The following is a 22172-nucleotide window of genomic DNA, read 5'->3' on the forward strand; positions in this document are numbered from 1 at the left end:
TCTATGGAGAAAAGAATAATCATATATTTAGGAAGTTGAGATATATTATTCATGTTGATGTTAAACCCTTAGCTTTGAAGTACAATTTTTTTATTGTTCTAATTATACGTTCCCAATGGTAATTACAAAATAATTACACATGCATAGATATTCATGTGCTTGCAAAATTAAAATTATTACATGACTTGCGAAAAGGAAAGAAAGAAAATTAAAAGGGCGTGCATTGCATGCACCATGCATGCATGCTTGGCTAAAATCAAAATGAATCGTATGTCCCGATTTTTTTTTTCTTTTTCTTAGTTCAGATATATTTATTTATAGCATGAGCTTCCTAGATTTGGAATAAAAGGGTTTGGGTCTGTAGTGGGAAAGTGGTTGGAAACTTGGGGTACTATATACAGTTGAAGAGATGTGAAAAGCATAAACGTACACGCGGCATATCTCCCGAAATATAAGAAAAGGATATACCGACAATTGACGATCGATTCCTAAACAAAGCCCAGCTGGATACTCCATTGATATAATTTTCTGGCTCTGTCCCCCATTTTTCAAGCAATCTGAACCAAAAAGTACTCAGATCTCTCCCGATGATCTAAAGATGAATAAACAGTAGTCGAACCCGCGTTTCACTTTTGCTGTTTCAATTTTTGTTGTTTTGTCAAGGAAAAAACACTCTTGGGTTGATTATTTTTGGGAAATTTTAGAAGCCCAAAGAACGCCAAGTCGATTGGGGAATGATTGGTGGAGGAGATCATCTAGAATATGAAACTCTTGAAATTCTGCATGCAGTAGTACTATACGAACAAATTAAGAATGGGGCATTAAAGGACAACAAAGAAGAATTTTAAGTGGGTTTTATCTGTCTAATTCGACTTGATTACAGATAAAGCAACCAAACAACCAAAAAATAAAAACAAAGTGGCCACCATTGTCCATCAAACTTATGACTAACCACCACTTTGAAGAGAGTTCTAAAGTAATTAACATCAAAAGCTCTCTGGGATTAAGATTCCGCTACGATCCATCTCCAAAAAGAAAGCTACCTCCAACACTTTTGGTACCTTATATATAAACGTTATCTAGCTATATATATATATATATATATATATATATGTCTTCTTGTAGTTATTATATATGAAGTCTCGATTATGCATACATGGTACCGTATAGATTAGTAATTACGTAATTAATTTTCATATGTAGGATGATATTTTATGATAAGATTAGAGTATAAGTTAGTAGATCATAGAAACCTCATGCTTTTCACTAATTTTCATTTTTCTCCCCAAGTTGGATGCAGTACTACTGCAATCAAACCAAAATACGTACTACAGTGTCTTATTCTGAAAATAGAAAGCTTTTTGTCACCTTCAAATGCATCGATCATTCACTATACGTACGTACCATTATGTTATTAGAAATATTGAAAATCAAATTATAATATATGTTCAACTACAACATTGATTCTACCATTTTAAAAGCTGTTCAATCGAATTTTAGAACTTCTATCAATAACATTGATATTAAAATAAGAAGTCTATTGATTATTGTAGATTGAATATTATTTAACATGAATTAAGTAGTTATATAATAATTTTATTTAATAAGATTATTTAGGTCTGATTTAAATAAAAAAAAAATACTTCTATTTCATCTTATCTTATCTTAGTATCTTAAAAAAAAAAAACGATGACAGTCACCTAAAAGAAAAATGCTGGTGGCAGTCGGCTGGTGTAAACGCTAGGCAAACGGCGCTGACGTGGACAAAACAAAATGATGCCGTTTTCCTTTTTTTTTTTTTCATTTTCTTTGACCCCTCTCCCCCTTTCTCTACCCATCTGCCTCGTCTATCCTCACTATGTTTCAAAGACCCTCAAGAAATCTCTCCAGCTGCCCCGTCCATTCTTACATTTCCAAAATGCAATTTCTCTCACTCAAAATCCTTCCGTTTCTTTGAATCAACTTCTAAATGCAGAAAATACCATGAATCCTACTCCAAAGTCTCCATTTTTTCATTGCCAGGTATAAAAGGTTTCTTCCTACGATCATCTTGTAATATTCAAACTAACAAATTCATTAACCTTAAGAGAACCAATCTCTTTTCGATTTCAACCAATTCTTCTGTTTCATTCATTGAAATCTCAACAATGGAAAATTTTCAAGATTAATTCATATCAAACAAAAAGGAAAAGTCATAATTCTCAAGCTCAAATCAGACATCTAAGAATGACAAAATCCATGATTCTTACCTCAAATAGCAAGCTTTCCAGACTAAAAATGAACTCACAAGTCCCAAAATCTCTTTGCAATCAAACACAGATTCATGCTCTTAAAAAAAAAAAAAAAAAACCGAACATAAAAAATTTGTGACCAGTTGAGAGCAATTCCAAGACGAAAGAAATTGGAAAGGTAGATGGGAACAAGGTGGAGAGGAGATGGGCACCCAACGCAGTTGGATCGAGGTTTGGGTTTCAATCTGCAGATGGGTTTTTTTTTTTTTTTTTCTAAGCTACAGATGGGTTTTAACCGACGAAGAAAGCTTTACAAATGGGTTTAATCCTGGAATTCTTTTTTTCTGAGCGGCAAATGAGTTTCGTTTGAATCAACTTCCGTTTCTTTGTAAGAAAACTCAAATCTTTGTCTCTTGTTCTATCTAATTTCTCTCGCTCGTTTTCGGTTTTTTATTTAATATTAGTTGATGTGGCATGAAGCCACGTCAGCCGACTGCACTGTTGAGAAGTCTCATACGGTTTAGAAATAAATTTATCTTGGACTTTATAAGGAGTTACATCACTCCTCCTATTAGGCCTTTTATGAGAAGAAATGAATGTTTCTATATGGTATCAAAACAGATTAATTTATGACTGATGATGAACTCCTGCGACCTACCTACGATGATGGTACCAGAAGTACTGGCCCACACGTGAGGTAGCGTGTTGAGAAATCTCATACGACTTAGGAATAAATTCATTTTAAATTTTATAAGGAGTTACCTTACTCTTTCTATTAAATTTTTTATAAAAAGAAATTAGTGTTTTTACTTACACGACGTGTACATATGAAAGATTGTATATAGAAGAACTGCGCAAAAGAGTTGGATCGAAATTCAAACTTGGTAAAGCAAACGGGTGCGTTTAGATGTTGAAGTGAGTTGAGTTGAGTTGAGTTGAGATAATAAAATATTGTTAGAATATTATTTTTTATTATTATTATTATTTTAGGATTTGAAAAAGTTGAATTATTTATTATATTTTATTTTGAAATTTAAAAAAATTATAATAATAAATTGAGATGAGTTGAGAGAAATTTTAATTTCAAACGAAGCCTACGTCGATTCTGCTACCCGGCCTACTTGGCAACTTTGGCATCTTGCTAGAGCCTACAAGCAGGAAAAGCTGCCCTCCGCCTTCCCCTATAAAGGGTTGATGACAGTCACCTAGAAAGAGTTGATTGATTCTTTCCTAATGCGTAGGGCATGTGATCATTTTCCTATATATATATAAACAGATTTCAATGTGATAGACGCGACTTCGTGTGATTTATCTGTTCTCCTGATTCCTGAACATTAATATCCACGCTATCCGCCTACTTGTCGTAAGTGTATTGTTGAGTTCTTCGTGGCCAAAATGCTATCAAACTTACGTACGGGGGACTAATTATCTTATTTGGCCAAAACAGATTTCTTATTTGACATGACAGATGTTCCTAACCCCAAGTGAAAAAGGAAAGAAGCACATGCCAATTGAGATTGAAGTAGATGATCTATATATATATATATATATCCAGATATTTAATCGTCTTATATATATATATATATATATATAGCAAGCATGATCATGACAAAAAAAAAATTAAACTAAATACGTACACATGTAACTACTATATATGATATTCCTAAAACCAATTCATGTTCTGTTCAAGCTAATAACACTATGAAAAACTTGTTAACTAAAAATCTCACAAGTTCAATCAAAATACTCCAACGTTGAATCTGACCTTAGATTTTGGACACCCAGAAGATCATGGGTGGTTTTAACTTGCTGTCAATCCCTTTCGCCTGGAAAGCTAGAGGCCAAAAACCCAGAAACAGCCTGCAGAAGCAAGCGGACAAATACTCTTAAGGCGTGCATGTGAACTTGCCTTGTTTGAACCTCATCAGAGCCCTCTCTCTCTCTCTGGCTCCGTGTCATAGTCATTAACATTTCTGATAATGGTACCACACGTGCACCTCTGACGGACCCGTACGTTCGTTCGAGGAGCAGAACAATGCAGTACATTATCGAAAAGTGTTCGCAATATATAGCATAGCATCTCGTCTTCAATTCTTCATCAGAAGAGGGGCTCAGTCCACACGTGTGCCACAGACCTCGTGTCTCGTAGCTGACCGGTTGACTTCTGATGTCATTGTCTTTCTATGAACCCGATCTGCTTAAATATCTATATTTATTTAATTTGTAAAAATTATGCAAATATATATTTATATATATTTATTTGTATGAAGATCTTGATGGTCTTTCCATAGCAATGATTATGACAAAGCAAATTATCCTGAAAAAGGATGGCATTCCAACTGCTCGACCGTCACAATATCAGTTAGAGTGAGCTATAAATTTAGCTAATGTCATGAATAGAGTCCCATTAAATTAGTCAAATTAAAGTCATTAGTTATAGTAAATCTATCCCACAAGTCATATACGACTTTTTTTTTTTTTTTTTTTAAGAAGAGCCGGAGGGCACATGTCATGACGGGTAGCAAAGTTCTATATATTTTTTATTATTTTTCACAATTCATGTATATATGTCATTATTAGATTGTGAAAATAAAAATAAAAATAATTGTTTAAGATTGTAAGTGATTGTGAAAATTCAAAAAATATATATTTAAATAAATAAATAAAATTTACATTATAAATGAAAATAATAATATTTTATTATTATAGAGAACGTAATAACTAATTTAACGTGGAGTTCAACTTTTTAGTAATTAGCCAAAAATTAAAAAGTAAAATATTAGCTAATTTTTTTTATTTAGCTAGCTAATTATCCAATTCTAGTATACTTAGTGGCGAATTTCGTACATAAAATTTTTATACAGGGCTCGATTTTTTTTTTTTTAATGGAATCAGGCCAGGCTTGATCTTATTAAAAAAAAGTACCCTTTTTTATCTGAATAATATATATATATATATATATATGTAAAGGTACCTTCTGAGTGCCATCACATCTGACCCAACGTTCCAATTACACATGATTATGAAGAATAGAGGACAAACCGCCCAAAAAAATCGATACAATAAATCAAAAAAATAAAACTATATTAGTCACTCATGTACGTAAGTACTATATATATAATATAGTGGGAATAAAATATTCCGGTCAGATGGATGTTAAATATTAAATAATCTCTTTTGATCAGAATCTTAAAACGAGATTGTTAAGTTTAAGTTTCATTCTTCCGATGATATTAATATTAGATAGAGATTAAAAAAATAAATCTTTCATCATGAAACACTAGGAAATTCTTCGTTTGCCTGGCTATATATATGTGGTGCATGCAACATGCATGAGTACTGGCAACTCAAACGTAGAATAGCAAATCGATCGACATCGTGATCGATCCAGTGAATAGCTTAAAACGGATCAATGAAAGGATCATGATTGGGCAATTATTGGCATGCATTGGCAGACATTATCGCATGAGGAGTGACAACAAATTAATTAATTAATTAATTTTTTATTTTTATTGTCTGTCCAACGCTAGTGCTTGATGATTGAGAAATCGCAAATGGATGCATGCATGCCACGTACCTGAACATGTATTATATATAAATCCAAATAAACATAGTATTTGAGTCCGCTTAGGAACAAATTACGATCAGGCTCAGCTTGAAAGCTACTATATATGTCGTAAAAAAGAAGCTCTACCCAAAAAAGAAAAAAAAAATACAGAAGGAAATCGAAATTAAGGGATACTAACAGATGATAATGAAATAGATATTGACGGCCTCCCCTAGCCTTTGGCACCAACGTTAGTCGTGAATAATGTTGCTGTCCAAGAGCGAGGGGATCATGTATCATATATATATATATAGGTTCTACTTTGTAAAAAATGTAATTACCGAGAGAGAGAGAGAGAGAGATCACGGCACGCGATAGAAAAAATTCCAATTGATATCATGCATGTGGTTGCTATATATCCTTTTCTTATCTCAAAGAAGAAGATATAGCCTTCTCTCGCGTACATAGAGGAAAGTGCGGTCCCATTTTTATCGCAGTTTAAACCGGCCTTGACGAACTTTAGATGAGCTTGAAATTAATTGGCATGAATCGGTCTCTGGTCCCACTTTACAGAGAAATAAATGGGTCTAAGAATTGATGAGATTTTGACTGGCACATTTGTGCACCACAAAATCTAACCAACTCATGATCATATACAACCGGCTGGCCTTGTGGTGCCACGACGGTGCCGGAAAATTAAAATAAAGGATCTCGAATGTTTCTCATGGATCATTTCAACGATCCCTTATCAATTCTCAGTTACAAAACAGAACAAAAAACTATATATATATATATATATATATTCTGGATAATTATCTATCTCTCTCTCTCTCGGGAAAAAATAGTGTCGGCAAGCTTGCATATATGTACTTAGATATTATCGATATCAAATGTTGATCATCATGTCCCACATGAACAACGACGAGCAACGTCCTCTTCTTTGCACAAAAACAAATTGACCACACACAGCTTAATTGCGTGATTTTTTCCACGATAAATAGCTTTCAATTCATGAATGAATGTGCCATATTAAAAGTTATATTGCTTTCAAAAAAAGAAAAAAGATATTGCTTTCGTGTTCATCAACCTAGCTAGCTAGCCATAAATCTCATCTTTTGTCATGCCTAACTAGCAGCTTGATCAAGATAGATCAGATATGTAGAGCACGGACCCGTACGTTATACCAACTAGATAGTGGGATTCCCATAAATCTCATCAGGCTGTTCTCTCGATCGGTTAAGTGCACGTTCGGCTAGCTGTTACAGTGACCAATCGTGTTGCTAAAGTGGACATTATTTATATGGACCCTGAAAAAAATGGACGTAGATAACACCTAATTACAGCTAATTCCTCATTTGGCAGACGCCGTACGTGATCAATTCGCACTTGGACAATATGCTTTGGCCGGTCTCTTCGTTACAATTAGCTAGCAGGGCCAACAGTGGTACGTAATTATACCCTTAACAAAAAAAGAGCAACAAATCATAGTGATTCTTAATCGAAATTATTGCATTGGAGGATATATATATATATATATATATAGTAAATTAACTGTCAAGAATCCGTAGGCCAGCTAGCTGGAGATCATGAGGTGTGATGCGCACGGTAACCTTGACAAAGGGGTTAGACTTCAAAGTACTGATCCCATAATCCAGCATGCACGCATGATCAAATTATTATATATAAAGCATTAATTCTAATCCAAATGTTCAAAAGTTAAAACTTATTATCATCGCAGAATTATAATTAATTATTAATTATATATGTCTAATGATCGATGGTTGTAATTAATTTGTCTGGAAACGACCACCCTACCTACCTAGGAATATTAATTTATTAATGTACATATATATATATATATATGAGTAATGTTAGAGAGAAGTCATTATAGCGGTGTACACTTTGCATTCACTGCGTGACTACTTTTAATTGATTGTTTCCAACACTCACTTGGAGAGATGTGTGGTCTAGATGATGCCACATCATGTATGTAAAATAAATTATTCTAATAGTGACTTCTATCTATATATATACCTCCATTATAATTATAAATCCTATCTTTAAATTAATTAATTTAAATTAATTTAAAGATGGTACGGTGATCATGAGATGGACGTAACATTAATTAATATCGATCGAAGCTAATTAATGGGTTTTTAATTAAGAAATAGAATTTTATATGGTATGGTCATGATCTGATGTGTAGAGTGAAATTAGTGAAGCGATTAAAAAAGGTTTGAAGGTAGGCAGAGACGTACACATGAGATGATGATTCCCTCTCATCGATCTAATTATTGCAATAGCAAAAAGGTGGTGTGGGTGCTACTTGGGGATCATAATTCTTATGGGGCTGTCTAGTGGGTGGACAGCTTAATGTCCCTTATGGGGACCATCATGTGGATCCACGAACATGCTTGCTTTCATAAAACTCTTATTAAAATCCCATCCCTATTATTGAACCATTCTCCTCATTATTCATGATCAACACGTGTCCGGTTGTTAATTAAGCTGCATGGATGATCAATTGCTTTATATATACCGTCCAGTACTACTACTAATTCTTAATTAGAAGCTTCATTTGTACGTGGGATCTCATCATCTCACCCGCCAGCTAACTAGTAATTGCCTTGCCTGGGGCTCGCTCGACTCCATGCATCTGCTTAATTAATCCATCATCTACCTAGCCATGCTCATTAATATATCAAAGCTAGCTTTAGTAATTAATAATTAATTAATTTGCATCAAAAGTAAGGGCTAGCTTGATTATGATCTATATATACATATATATATATATATATATGATCAAGATCATCAGAAAAAAGCTCATCTTTTCTTTGATACACTCTGATGATCATAAACTCGATCCTGATCAATTTCGATTATTAATGTACAAAACTTAAAAAGGAAAAATATAATCATACTTGGGTTCATTAAAAGCTCCTCGGTGCGCGCATTTCCTTGGAATTCTTTTACCCTTTGGCCTCCATATATAAATATATATATATATATATATATAATTATTTTTCAATTTATTTCTCCAAAGACTTATCTGATCAGAGACAGAAAGGGAAAGAAAAGTTTCTGCTGAAAAGAAGGTTGTCATGAGATACGAAAAAATATATATCGACCCAGACACGGGTTTATTTTCCACGACTTACGACTTTCTCCCCCCTTTTGACAGATCGCATACTCTTCTAGTACGTACTGTGTAGCATCCGGACATATTAATATATATTTCTCAATAAAATCAAAATTATTTCATTTTAAAAATAGTAATTACAATATAATGGAAGTTGGAACAGCTAGCTTTGAAAAAGTACTATATTTGACTCGCTAGCTATGTCCATTTCATGAATTGGGATTTCATCGGAATTATTGATATATGGGTAATGATATACACAACACATTATTATAAAATAAAAATATTTTTATAAGATTATATTATTTTTATTAGATGTTTTATAAAAATACTCTTTATTTAAAATATAATTACATAAAGTATTATAAAAAATATTGTTTGTTACATTCATATGAGACATCTTTAGAAATTTTTTAACCTCAAACTGATCATTTCAACAAACTAATCATCTCGAACATGGACTCGGAACCGTCACCTCCTTTTTTCGCTTTAGTTCTTTTCCATTTTAAACGTCATTTTTTTTCCATGTTTATTGGAAATCTCCATTCTATCTATTATATTTTCAATGTTAATCAATTTTTTATTCAAAAAAATCAATCTTAATTTAGTAGCAAATGAACTAAATTAGCTAGGCAGATACATATATATATATATATATGTACAAGTTGATCTGTACGAACAAAAAGGATATAAGATATTAAGATCCCCCGTCCGTCTGATCTCTCTCTGCCCTTCCCTCTCTCCCCGTAAAACCCTGCATTCACATTTCACAGGCTCATGGATTACCTCCAGTGATTTCCTTGATCCAATCGCAGCGGCCCTGTCCGTAAACTTCATGGCGGCCTTTGTTTGTCTGCTTCTTTGTGTTACTCTCGCTGCTCTCCCTTTCTTCTTCCTGTTCCGTGCCTCTCGGTGCCGGAGGCGGATGCTGCCACCAGGAAACCTCGGCCTCCCTTTCATCGGGGAGACTCTGCAACTCATTTCGGCATACAAGACCGAGAATCCTGAGCCGTTCATCGACGAGCGGGTGAAACGGTTCGGACCCATTTTCACGACCCACGTTTTCGGCGAGCCCACCGTGTTCTCCGCCGACCCAGAGACGAACAGGTTCATCTTGATGAACGAAGGGAAGCTTTTTGAGTGTAGCTACCCGGCCTCGATATCGAACTTGCTGGGAAGGCACTCTTTGTTGCTCATGAAGGGTAGCCTTCACAAAAGAATGCACTCTCTCACCATGAGCTTCGCCAACTCGTCGAACATCAGGGACCATCTTTTGGTCGATATAGACCGGTTGGTCCGGCTCAATTTGGATTCTTGGAACGGTCGGATCTTTCTCATGGAGGAGGCCAAGAAGGTGAAATAAATTTTAATGTAATTAGCATTCGGGACTAATTCATTTTTTCACCGAGGAAATTAAAAAAAAAAAACTTATTGCCAAAATGTTCATTGAGTCGACTCGGTTCTGTGTGGTCTGATGTTACCACGGTTCAGGCTTCAGGCTAGGGGTCCTGTGTCGCACATTAGAGTTGCTCAGCACTTTACCTTGGCTCGGGTTAGTAATAATTGAGCACAGACATTCTTCCCTCTTAATTTGTCTAATTAATGGCGTGTGTCATACTTCGTGTTAAAGAAGTAGTGGCGATTAAGATTCCATGTCTAGTGGGTGACATGCATACATGCCTGTGCACGTTGGTGTGTAAAAGTTTACTGCTAAAACTCAATTCTCTTTAGGTCATCATATCATATGCACACTTGTAATATGCTATTCTCTCTCTCTCATCATCATAGTTTTTTTTTTTTTTTCTTTTATTGGATAAGTTCATTAATTTTCATAATAACCTCTCAAGAGGCTTGTTTTAGGTTATATAAGAGACCGCTTCTTTTTTCCCCCCGTTGCAGATAACATTTGAGTTAACGGTGAAGCAGCTGATGAGCTTTGATCCAGGGGAATGGACTGAAAGTCTGAGGAAGGAGTACGTTCTAGTCATTGAAGGCTTCTTCACCGTTGCTTTGCCTATCTTCTCGACAACTTACAGCAGAGCCATCAAAGTATATTGTTTCTCTCACTTATGTACAATAGATTTTATTGCCGTTTAGCTTTTACGTTGTCGAGAAAACTGCATGATCGAGTTTTGTTTTGTTGTACTAAGGTTTTCCTAGCTAGGAAATAAACGTCATTTTTTTTTCTTCTCTTAATCATCCCTATTAAGTTTGTTTTTGCTATTCTGTTATGAAGGCCAGAACTAAGGTAGCAGAGGCATTGAGCTTGATAGTGAAGCAAAGAAGGAAACAGAGCGAAGCGGGAGAGAAAAAGAAAGACATGTTGGAAACCCTCTTGGCCGGAGACTACGGATTCTCCGACGAGCATATTGTAGATTTCTTGCTGGCTCTGCTGGTCGCCGGCTATGAAACAACCTCAACTATTATTACTCTCGCCGTTAAGTTTCTGACTGAGACACCTCTAGCTCTTGCTCAGCTCAAGGTTTGTAATTTTGTATACCTCTCTCTCTCTCTCTCTCTCTGCGCCCTCGTGCCGTCACGTGCTCCCTTTTTTTTTTTTTGCTTGTTTTATATTTGGTCAATAATTCTGTCTCCTCGTAGACCTAGCCCCCACTGCCAAAGTGATGCCTAACTCGATAGGAACCTCATTTTCATTATCTGAAAATCCTCATCCGTCCACATTGGACGCGTTTACTACCGATATGTGGGTAAGATCTCATGGTTTGTTTTACTGTTTGTCATTGACAAATGAGATCAGTACTACTTGAGCACGCACGTACGTCTTTTACCTTTCTCTATTTTTATTTTTTACTTTTTGGGTTTGTACATGTCTCAACTTTTTGGCAAAAACCGAAACTTTATGCCTCACTCAAAAGGTAATTAATTTCATATATTGTTGTGCAGTATCATCACCCTGCCCTCTCATGTTTGCTACATTTTGAGGATAGTCTTCGTCGAACCATTCCAATATATAAAAGTAGATAAATGTTTGTGATAAGAGAGAGCTTTTCTTCCAGTAGGCAGTAAAGTGTCTTTTAAAAAAATTAAAATAGGAGTTAAAAGTGCGTATGCTGGAAAGTGTAACTACGTGGTCAAAAGTAGAAGGCAAGGTACAGACCGTAAAGTCAAAGTAGTAGGGAAAAAGAAAAAAAATCGTCGAAACCAACAGACAAAATGATGATGGTCTTTCTTCCAAAACTGTACGTCTCAAGATGCGCTTAGACGTGTCAGATTCTGATTACACATGGTCTTTGACCACAGAGTCCCCCACGTGCAACTGTGTGAGGGGGTATTTCTGGACCGAAGATTCCACGGTCTCCATGGGTCATCGGAAATCGTGTGGTTCAGAGTTCGAGGTCTGTAAAATGATCAGACGGTGAAAAGTGAAGGATGATGAGGTCATAGAGTCACCACCCTAGCGTGCCCCTCTCTATATTCCTAGGATTGTTTTTGGTATCTGTGCGCACACGTGATGGTTGAAGCATCACCGTCTGATTGTCTTTTGAATCGATGAGGGGTGGGGCCAGTCAGTGGTACCCACCAAGTCATCAGTGATACCGCATTGTCCATCTCTGCTTCTATTACTGAACATTAAAAAATGGGCTTAAATCCTCTCTCTCTCTCTCTCTCTCTCTCTGGGGAACCCTTTTGCAGTCATTAGGAACACCAACGCCCACATGGTCCATGTTGGCTTTTAACACAACATTAAATGGGCTTAAATACTCTTCTAAAGTATATTTTCCTCGGCACTCTAAATGGTTTTAATCAGATATAGCTTCGGCTCAAAAAACTAGAGGTAGCGTGTGGGCTTTAATGCAGCAGGTTGACATTTTTTGTTTATGTTTATCCAAATTCTATAAAGCCAGAAAATTATATGAAAAAAAACAACCCCATGTGTTGTAGCCAAGGCTACAGTACAGTTTGTACCAAATCCTTACCACTTTGTGTAGTTGTCTAATTGGTTGATGCGTATGGTGTGTATGGCAGGAAGAGCACGACCAAATTAGAGCAAAAAAGAGAGAGAACGAGGCTCTTGAATGGAGTGATTACAAGTCTATGCCATTCACTCAATGTGTAAGTACATGGTTTAATGAACCCAACATCACTACAGATGGCAAAAGCTTGATTTCGATGTGGTTGCCTTGCTGAGATGTTCTTCTTCTTCTTTTTTTTCCCCCCTTGTGATTTCAAGGTTGTTAACGAAACTCTGCGGGTCGCAAACATAATTGGTGGGATATTCAGGAGAGCAATGACAGACATCCATATAAAGGGTAAGGAATTCCAGAAAAGTTAAGGATAATTTTATATAAGATCATCAAGGGTAAGACGGTGTATTTATCTCATTGAAACACTAGGTTATACAATTCCTAAAGGATGGAAGGTTTTTGCATCATTTCGGGCTGTACATTTGGACCGTGACCACTTCAAAGATGCTCGCTCTTTTAATCCATGGAGATGGCAGGTAACCACTCTCTGTTGACTGTCCTTGATCTCCTTCAAATCACTCACACTCTGCATGTACATGTCTTGTGTTTTAGCTGCTCCTAATTAAAAGAATCGTCACGTACGATTTTGAATATGTGTATCTAAACAGGAGAATTCGGGAACAACAAGCGCAGGGAATGTGTTTACGCCATTTGGAGGAGGACCGCGGCTGTGCCCTGGCTATGAGCTTGCTAGAGTGGAGCTCTCCGTCTTCCTGCACCACCTAGTCACTCGTTTGAGGTTAGTGGACCAGTGAACAATTGGCATACATTCAATATTATATAACTTTATGATTCGCGTTCTATTATCCATTAATTATATAATGCATTTGTCGTCATTGGGAATGCAGTTGGGTTCCTGCTGAAGAGGATAAGTTGGTTTTCTTCCCAACCACCAGGACGCAGAAGCGGTATCCGATCAACGTGCAGCGTCGAAATCATGTGCACGTCCAAGTTGTGTAAAGAGTAAAAGACCAGGAAAAATTAAAAAAGAGAGACAATTTGTAAGAGCCAAGAGGGGTGTAATCCCTCTCTCATCGTGTCAGTAGGAAATAAAATCAAATTATTCGATTAGTAGCCGATGTAAATTAATTTTGTTCAAAATGTTGTTTACTTAACAGCAGCTGTATCAATAGCTGCGTATTATTTTTCTCCTCATACATCCAATTGCAAGCAACCTTTAGAACACAAGTCTTTAAGAACACCCGATATCTGCGGATATATTTCACTCCTTGTGCTTCAGATTCCATCTCCCAATGCATAAATTGCTCTTGCTTGTACGTAAACTTTGTAAACTAATATCTGGGAGATTAAGAGAGAAATTCTCAAAATTTACTTCTCAAAGATTACTCAAATAAAAAATATTTTTCAATTTCAAATTTTTAACATTTTCTTCTAATCATTACATAATCATTATAGTTTTTATAAATTAAAAAAATCAATCCAACTTTTTCAAATTTCAAAATAAAAATTATATTCAAAAATTATATTCAAACATTTTAACTTTATAATATTTTTATTCAATTTTTTCTACCTCTTTTTCCAAAATCCAATAAAACATCTTAGCATAAACCATTTCATTACTATTCATAGAATTATGAGTTGTGTTTAAAAAAAAAAAGAATATAATAATCTCAGAAGCCTAAAAAATGTGAACTCGGAAATTACGTTTTAAGGGCAATCAGTACTACTAGTAATGTTCCATATAAATCATCATTTTGCAATCATGTTTCTTTCATGTTAGCAATGGGAAGAGATTGACATTACTCAGCAGTAAAGACCAAGGAATTGTAGCACAAAGACGTAGTGCCTCCAGTTCTCCCAAGAAGTGCATGTCAAAATATCACCCATAAGACATACTATGCAGACTCATATTATCTACCTCGCAGAACATGCAGGAGAACTATCTCTCGAACTGCTCACACCCACCTAGCATGCCCGCGGGGGCGGGGGTCGGGGTTTGCAAAAAGTTAAATAGGTACTCAGTCGCCAAGTGATTGTTATGCAAAGTGCAAACTACCGAAGCTCGAAAGACCTAGAAGTGGCTCCCGTAATTCTTCTTCATACTCACTAGAAGGGTATTTCAATGGCCAGGTAATCCGCCATGTAAAGTGCAAACCACCCAAGCACCAAAGACAGAGAACTGGCCCCTATAATTCATCTTCGCAATCACTGAAACGGTAGGTTTCAGAATCTGCTACTTTCCCGGCTTTTTAATGCAGCCTCCACGAGCTTTGCTTTTTTTGTATTCTCACTATTGACAAGTGAAAGCTTCTCGAGCGAGGATTTCAGCTGGGAGATGTGGGTATCATGGCCAAAATCCTTCTTCGCTGATATTTGTCTTTGTCGATTTGATATGTTATCCTTTGGAGATTGTGTATGCCTTCTTAGCCTCGCAGCCAAAGCATCAATGGATGTGTGTAAAGCATCCAATTCAACTCCTGTGCAGTGGTCTACATAGCGATAACATTTTATGTAAATAAAGTGCAAGCAAAATGCAAAATCATAATGATGTCTACAAGATCACGTTATGAATAATCTTGATAAGCATAGTCAATCATGGTCAATTGAATTATATGAGCAATAATATTGAGCTACCATGCTAGGAAAATTTATATCGTTGCAAAACTTTTTCTTTCAAAGGATTTCACCACAGTATTTATAATGGACAAGAAGTTCATTACCAAGCTCAGATTTGAACTGACGCTCTGCCCTCGACAGTGGTCTTTTGTGAGCCCCAGGCAAGTTTCTCAACCCTTGCAAGCGCAGCTCCAGAAAATTGTGCAGCTGGATTGCTCGATCAATCCTCTCCTCCAACCTTGAGTGCTTATCCGCAACTTTCTGAAGCTTCTGCTGTGCCTCAACTAAACGTCTGTGCTGGTCATCGATTATTCTCTTCAAGTGAGGCCCATGATGCTTGATCTCAAAGTGAACCTAGAAAAATAGGGGTAAAATGTTGATATGATATCATCTTAAATTCACAACAATCTGGTAGGTAGTCTGCTGTTCGTCTTCTAGGCAGATCAAGTTATTACTAGGTATGAGCAATGCATGACAGTGGTGGACATTCCTAAAATCGTAAGCCTCAGGATTACGGAACTGAGAAAGCAAACAAAAACTGGATATACTCCTTTGATGCATTAAACGCTGTTATAAATCCTGTATGATCATTTAGGCTACCCTAAAAGCAGATTCTGCTGAAAACATGGGACTGCTTTATTGACTAACAAATATTTACTCTCTCTGAAAGGAGTCAAACTTTAACCTATGATAGTTCATCCAACTTTTGGGACTTTTTTTCCAGCTGGTTTAAAGCCAAACAAACGTTGGGAAGATGCTTAGTTCATGAATGGGCAAATTCTTATGTGTTTTCAGCATTTTGCCCAAGACCTTGCCTAATGCACAACAAAAGTTAAAAATGAAAAAGTGAGATCTTGAAAGCTAATTATGTTAGCTGAGAAAAAGAAAGAAAAAAGGGGAACTTATTATCTCCTGCAATGACCGAAAGAGTAACCATATATGAAGAGGTCCTATTGCAAATATACCCTGTTAGGTATGTTCTCACCTTATGTGCATACTCTACATAATTTTCATGAAAAAGCTTGAAGTACTGATGAAGAGTTTGCCGACCTTCGATAGAATCAGCAGCAACAGAACGAAGATTTGGTGAGGCCTGTGGAAGAAGAATAGCCTTGGGTCCAATGAGGAGTTCTTTACTTATAATATCCGGAATATCTCTCTCCTTCTGTTCTTCTGAGCTAATGGATTTCTTCTCAATATCAATATGAATAGGCAGCAAAAGATTCCAAGTTTTCATCTCTAGCACAATACATTCTTGAGAAAGAGTGACTCCAACAATCCATGAATATCCAAAAGAATCTGATAAAGATACAAAACCACAAAGTGGATACTGCATGGAGGTTTCCCCCTGGCATGTACTTAGAACAGGATGCACAGAGGGTGTTCTCATGGTCTCATCCTTGCCAGTAGACTGACATGTAAATGGGAGAAAATGCAACACTATTGAATCAATTCCTCCATCGTGAAGGCAAAACAGTCTTTCCGGCATAAGGGGATCAACAAACAGCATGATAAGAGAACCACCATTTGTTTTTCTTGGCAGAGCTAAATCCACTATAGCCAGTCTCAACAGAGGGGGTGGATGGCCCAACCAAACAGTATGATCAAGTGGTTGATCAAGCTTCACTACAGGAAGCTTCCCTTTGAAGGATTCACATATCATAGCAACACCAATAATATGGTCATTTGAATCAACACGAAGATGAGGTGGGCTACCAACACTCCAGACCGGCTGAATTTCATCAGCTAGTGCATCAATTTGCAGTTGCCCACCACTCCAGGCAGTTACCAAAATGGAGTCCTTGCTTACTATATTATAAAGAAAACTGACAGCACGGCCTTCGCATTCCGCACCCCGAACTGCTGAATCTTCATCTCCACCATGACCTACTTTCCGCAGTGGACCCTATTAAATACAACAAAATAAGAATGTTGGCTTCACGGAAATGTGTAATAAACAAGGCCAAATTTCAAGTGGTAAAACTCGATGAACTATGTTACCACTAGTCAATTACACATTTGAGCATCACTATGCCATGCTAACTTGACTGTAAGTACAGATTTAGACAGAATTCAGCACATACTAGGTAAATGTGTCTAGATGTCAGATCGGCTCAACCCAGCAAATTTCTCTAAATCTCCCAAGGTTATACAGAGCAATACTAAGTAAAATGGATGATTCATCCACAAATAAAAAAATCCCACATTTTAGAAACAGAAACTTCAAATCTTCAACTTCTGTGGCATATCCAATAGGTATATGACAATCATCTACAGATATAGGCAACCATGAAAAGTAAGTTACATATCCCATATCTGGCTTCACATAAGTAATTTACACATCTCAGAACATCTATGGAACATGGGCGACTACCAGATCACATAGGCAAGAAAGTATAGGTACCTGCAAGGAAAGTGATGCATCAAATAAAGCATAAGGATGAGCTCTTAGCATAGAAAGATCTCCCCCTTCTGATTCTGAGTCCGCAAACTCAGGAAATGTTGCTTCCAGCCAAGAAATTGCTACATTAGAATTGCTAACGGCTGTCGAATTGGCCGATTGCAGCCCAAATGTATGAGCATCTGTGTGTATCTCAAGTATAGATTCCCACTTGTAGAAACTGTAGAAATTTTTAAAAAAAAAAAAAAAAAAAACATTCAAACATACTCATTCAATAAATATAGTCAGCCAACAAGCAAAAAGGCACGCTCAGAATAAACTTTCAGCAAGCCACCAAGACACTACAGCCTTATTGAACAATCAATACACTGAATAAGGAATCTGGGTGGATCATAAACAGCTTCCTCCATGGCATGCGACTCCAATGGTAATGAGCAAAATAGGTCTCTTCAGATTGCATCTTTATCATTGAAGTATCAATCAATAACTCTCTCAAGAAGTAATTCTAAAATATCAAGGAAAAAAAACAGAACAGGCAGATCATAAGTTATCGTTACCTTCCAAATGGAACAACTGGGCAGAGGATGTAAATTGCACCATCGGTGTATAAAACAAAAACCTGCACAATGGCATAAAAGTGAAAACCAATGGATGAGAAAAACGGCTACAGATTAAACTGCTAATCATAAAATCTATTGCAACAAACAAGATTAATTCATGGAAGATTATATGAAAATGGTTCAAATCCAGATTTACTAAGTCAAGAAATGCAGTTAAACGTGGATCATGATTCTTAATTTCCAGAAAATATCAGCGGAGCCACAGGAAGAACGGAATGGTTTGATTTCCATGGAATGTCATTTGCAATTGTTCAGAGACAATTGCAATCAAACACAAAGCGTAGTAATTTTTTTATAAGTAAACACAAAGCGTAGTATTAGAAGTACATTGATGTGAACAAACCTACCGTGAATGAGCGCACACATTAAACACAAAGAATAAGACAGATTCAGGTAAAAAGTGCACCAATGTATTATTGACATTGGTCACAGTTTTATTAATTTGGGGTTTGGGGGGATGTTTTTTTTTTGGGGGGGGGGGGCAAGCAGGAATTTATTTTTTTATAAGTGGGGAGCAGGAATTTATGCATTAAGAATGTCTCAAAAAGTCAATGTCATTGTGAGTTTCAACTGAACTTACGCTAAACTTGTCCCATAAGTGATCACCTCCAAAAGAAAAATCAACAGGGCAGATTGATGTGGCATTCCTGGATCGACCTGGTTCCACAGGCTGCAAATAATATTCTTGCTCTGGTAGCACAAGATCTGAAGACAAATCAAAGATTCTAAAAGAAAATGAAAAAAAAAACAATTAAGTACTTATCAAAAAAAAAAAACAGTAAGACCAGATAAGAAGTAACCAATGGTTCGCATGTATAAGTCTTAATACAACCACAAATCTTTTATGGAACCCATAAATTATTAGCAGCATAACACTTCACATGGAAGGTTATTTTTAAAAAACTAATCGAATAATTTATCAAAGAACAAAAGGCATAGTCCAAGTAATAGAAAGTATATGAGAGAAACCCCTAACTGGGAATAAAAAATAAAAAGAGAAACAACAAAATCACAAAAACTCAGCCCATTAAAACCTAGAGAAGCTGCCCAAAGGAACGGAGACTTAGAGAGTGTCGAAAAAGAAGATATAAATGGAAGGTTAGTAATTGGGTTTTTTTATATGATGCGGCCATTTTGTTTTGAACATTTCATTATTATACTATACTCCCCTACAAAAGTAAGCCATTAACCGATCAATATTGTGATATTTCATATGATAAGGATAAGGGTAAGCGGTGTATGGGATCTCACATTGCTTGGGAAGAAAAAGTTTTTGCTCTTTATAAGGTTCCAATGAGGCTCTAATTATATCATTGACTAGTCCTTTTGGAGTATAGGTCATGTGGTTTGGGCCTTCCATTGAGGCGTTACAAATAGTATCAGAGCCTACCCCAATTAGAAATGTGGCACTTGAGCCGTGCCAACTACAACGGACTGGCCCGGGAATTTAAGTGGGTAGATTGTTATACCCCATATGATAAGGATAAGGGCAAGTGGTGTATAGGATCCCACGTTGCCTGGGAATGAGAAGTTCTTGCTCTTTATAAGATTCCAATGAGCTCCAATTATATCATTGAATAGTCCTTTTGGAGTATAGGTCATGTGGTTTGGGCTTTTCATTAAGGCATTACAAATATGTAGTATAGTTTTGATGCAATAACATGCATGCCGGCACCTGTACTAAGAACCTGATAAGAACCTCCCCCCACCCCACCCAAAAAAATGATAAACAAAACAAATAAAAAGTAACTTATACCTGAAAACTGAATCAGAAGAAAGAATTCCCAGGTGCGTATCACTATATGGGTGCCATGAAACCTGTAGCATATGTATGGCATTGCTGCCATCAGAATAGGTTTGTGAACCGACGGTAACAGTCCTGTAAAAAAGGTACAATAAGAATATTCTCGATGGAAACACTATAAGCAATAGCATAGCCGATAATAACCAAGAAAATTGAAAATATAACACATCAATACACCCATTATATCATAAGTTAAACTTCCCTTCTGGGGAAAGAGGGGTGCAGACATTTTGGATATCAAGAGTTACAATCAGATCGGAAGGGTTTAAGAGTTTGTATTCTAAAGAGAAGTGCGCCCCAACTTGAATGCGAAAATAAAATTCAGTCACTAGTCAACCAGGGTAAGTCACATTTCACCAGGTGTTGCTTCCAGAGACGCCCCACTCCACATGCAGAAAATGTGAAAAAAAGGGCATCATGTTGCTAGTACCTGCAAATTATTGTATTCTCTTCAGACGAATTATGCCCATAGAGGTACATGATGTATAAACGCTCTGAACCGGCAAGCAGTAGTGCCGATCCATTCCTATTGATGGAGATTTTATGAACTACAAAGTTGGGCTCCATATCTGCTTGCAATACCTATTAATCGATGATATTATTAGCGAAGCACTTCAAGCTAAAAAATGAAACAGAACTGAATGTAGCATTCGAGCATGAGGGAGAAAAAGGGGTTCAAAATAAAAATAAAAGAGGCCAACTTTCAAAGCCTGTATGCTTGCTTAGATAATACTAAGCCATCCAATTTTAGAACCAAAACGATGATTCTCAACTCAACTCTTCAAGAATTTATCCCAACTTCCCAGACACTCAAGTTGGGCTGCAAACTGCCGCAAAAACATATAGAACTAAAAGAAGATCAAATTTTAAACCACATTGAGTTATACCTTTCATTTACTAGCAAAGCAGGGGAAAAGAGCGTAAAAATTGTAAATTAGAGGGAGAGGAGAGGGAGAGAGAGAGAGAGAGAGAGAACCTTAGAGGGCGAAGCAGCAAGAACAGAAGTGGGTTCGGGCTCGCCCAGACGAATAGAGATGCGATGGAGACAATTGTTGTGGGAGTCCCAGAAGTAGAGTCGGGAGGCACCGTCCCATGCCACCAGGTTCCCAGGAAACGAGGCGATAGACGCATGGGCGGCGGTGGAGGTGAAGACGGGGTGGTTGTGGAGGGGAACCCATTGCACTTCGTCTTTGGGCGTGACGGAACGCCTTTGCACTATATCCGAATCGTACAAGTCGAAATTGAACCTCATTTTGGTTCCCCAATCTCTCTCGGCTCTCCCTCTCTCTCGCTTACTCTTTTGATATGCTTCTGCTATGAGCCCGCACTGACTGTTAGAATTTGTTTCCAGGAAACGGTACAAGAAAACCTAGCGAACACTACCATACTCTTTTTCTTTTCTTTTTTTTTTTCTGAATAATTTTATATATAATATATAAATATCGCATGATAATTTTAAAAAATAATAAAATTTATTATTAAAAAATATTTTTTTATTTGAATATTATATTTTATTTTATAAATATTTTGAGTCTCGAATTCAGATTCAAATAATGTCTCAAATGAGTTTTTTTTTTTACTTAATAATTAATAAAGTATTTTTTAATAATATTATAATTTTTTTATTTTTTTAAAAAATATTTATTATGATTAAAAAAATACATGAAAAAAAGAAAAGAAAAATAAAATTTTGAAATGCACTATTTGGTGACTCTATTCGGGACACAATTTCAGTAACTGTAGCACTGCTCATTTTATTCACTACGATACGGTTGTATAATTTACAGTTGTAAATATATTTTCTTTTTTATATATATAAAAATATTATTTTAAAAACTTTATTTATTTACAAAAATATTCTTTGTAT

General features: G+C 36.3%; 2 protein-coding genes across 3 annotated transcripts; one reads left to right on the forward strand and one right to left on the reverse strand.

Moving 5' to 3' along the window:
• The first annotated feature begins 9610 nt into the window (after positions 1-9610).
• Positions 9611-14091, forward strand: LOC108991904 (cytochrome P450 90A1). Of its 2 annotated transcripts, none has more exons than XM_018966316.2 (8): positions 9611-10271; positions 10817-10966; positions 11154-11399; positions 12905-12991; positions 13110-13188; positions 13273-13379; positions 13512-13642; positions 13752-14091. In XM_018966316.2, exons 1-8 carry the CDS (start codon positions 9753-9755, stop codon positions 13861-13863), a joined length of 1431 nt encoding a protein of 476 aa, XP_018821861.1. In that variant the 5' UTR covers positions 9611-9752; the 3' UTR covers positions 13864-14091. The 2 variants fall into 2 exon arrangements, with proteins under 2 accessions (XP_018821861.1, XP_018821862.1); XM_018966317.2 differs by lacking the exon at positions 9611-10271 and adding an exon at positions 10355-10469.
• A 446-nt stretch (positions 14092-14537) lies between these two features.
• Positions 14538-21683, reverse strand: LOC108991885 (nuclear pore complex protein NUP88). The gene is made up of 9 exons (XM_018966288.2): positions 21282-21683; positions 20736-20887; positions 20258-20380; positions 19082-19226; positions 18439-18500; positions 17885-18101; positions 16466-17386; positions 15585-15834; positions 14538-15353 (listed from the first exon to the last, which is right to left on the reverse strand). Exons 1-9 carry the CDS (start codon positions 21555-21557, stop codon positions 15088-15090), a joined length of 2412 nt encoding a protein of 803 aa, XP_018821833.1. The 5' UTR covers positions 21558-21683; the 3' UTR covers positions 14538-15087.
• Positions 21684-22172: the final 489 nt, after the last annotated feature.

The sequence above is a fragment of the Juglans regia genome, chromosome 7 (assembly GCF_001411555.2).
Source record: "Juglans regia cultivar Chandler chromosome 7, Walnut 2.0, whole genome shotgun sequence".
NCBI classification, from domain to species: Eukaryota; Viridiplantae; Streptophyta; class Magnoliopsida; order Fagales; family Juglandaceae; genus Juglans; species Juglans regia.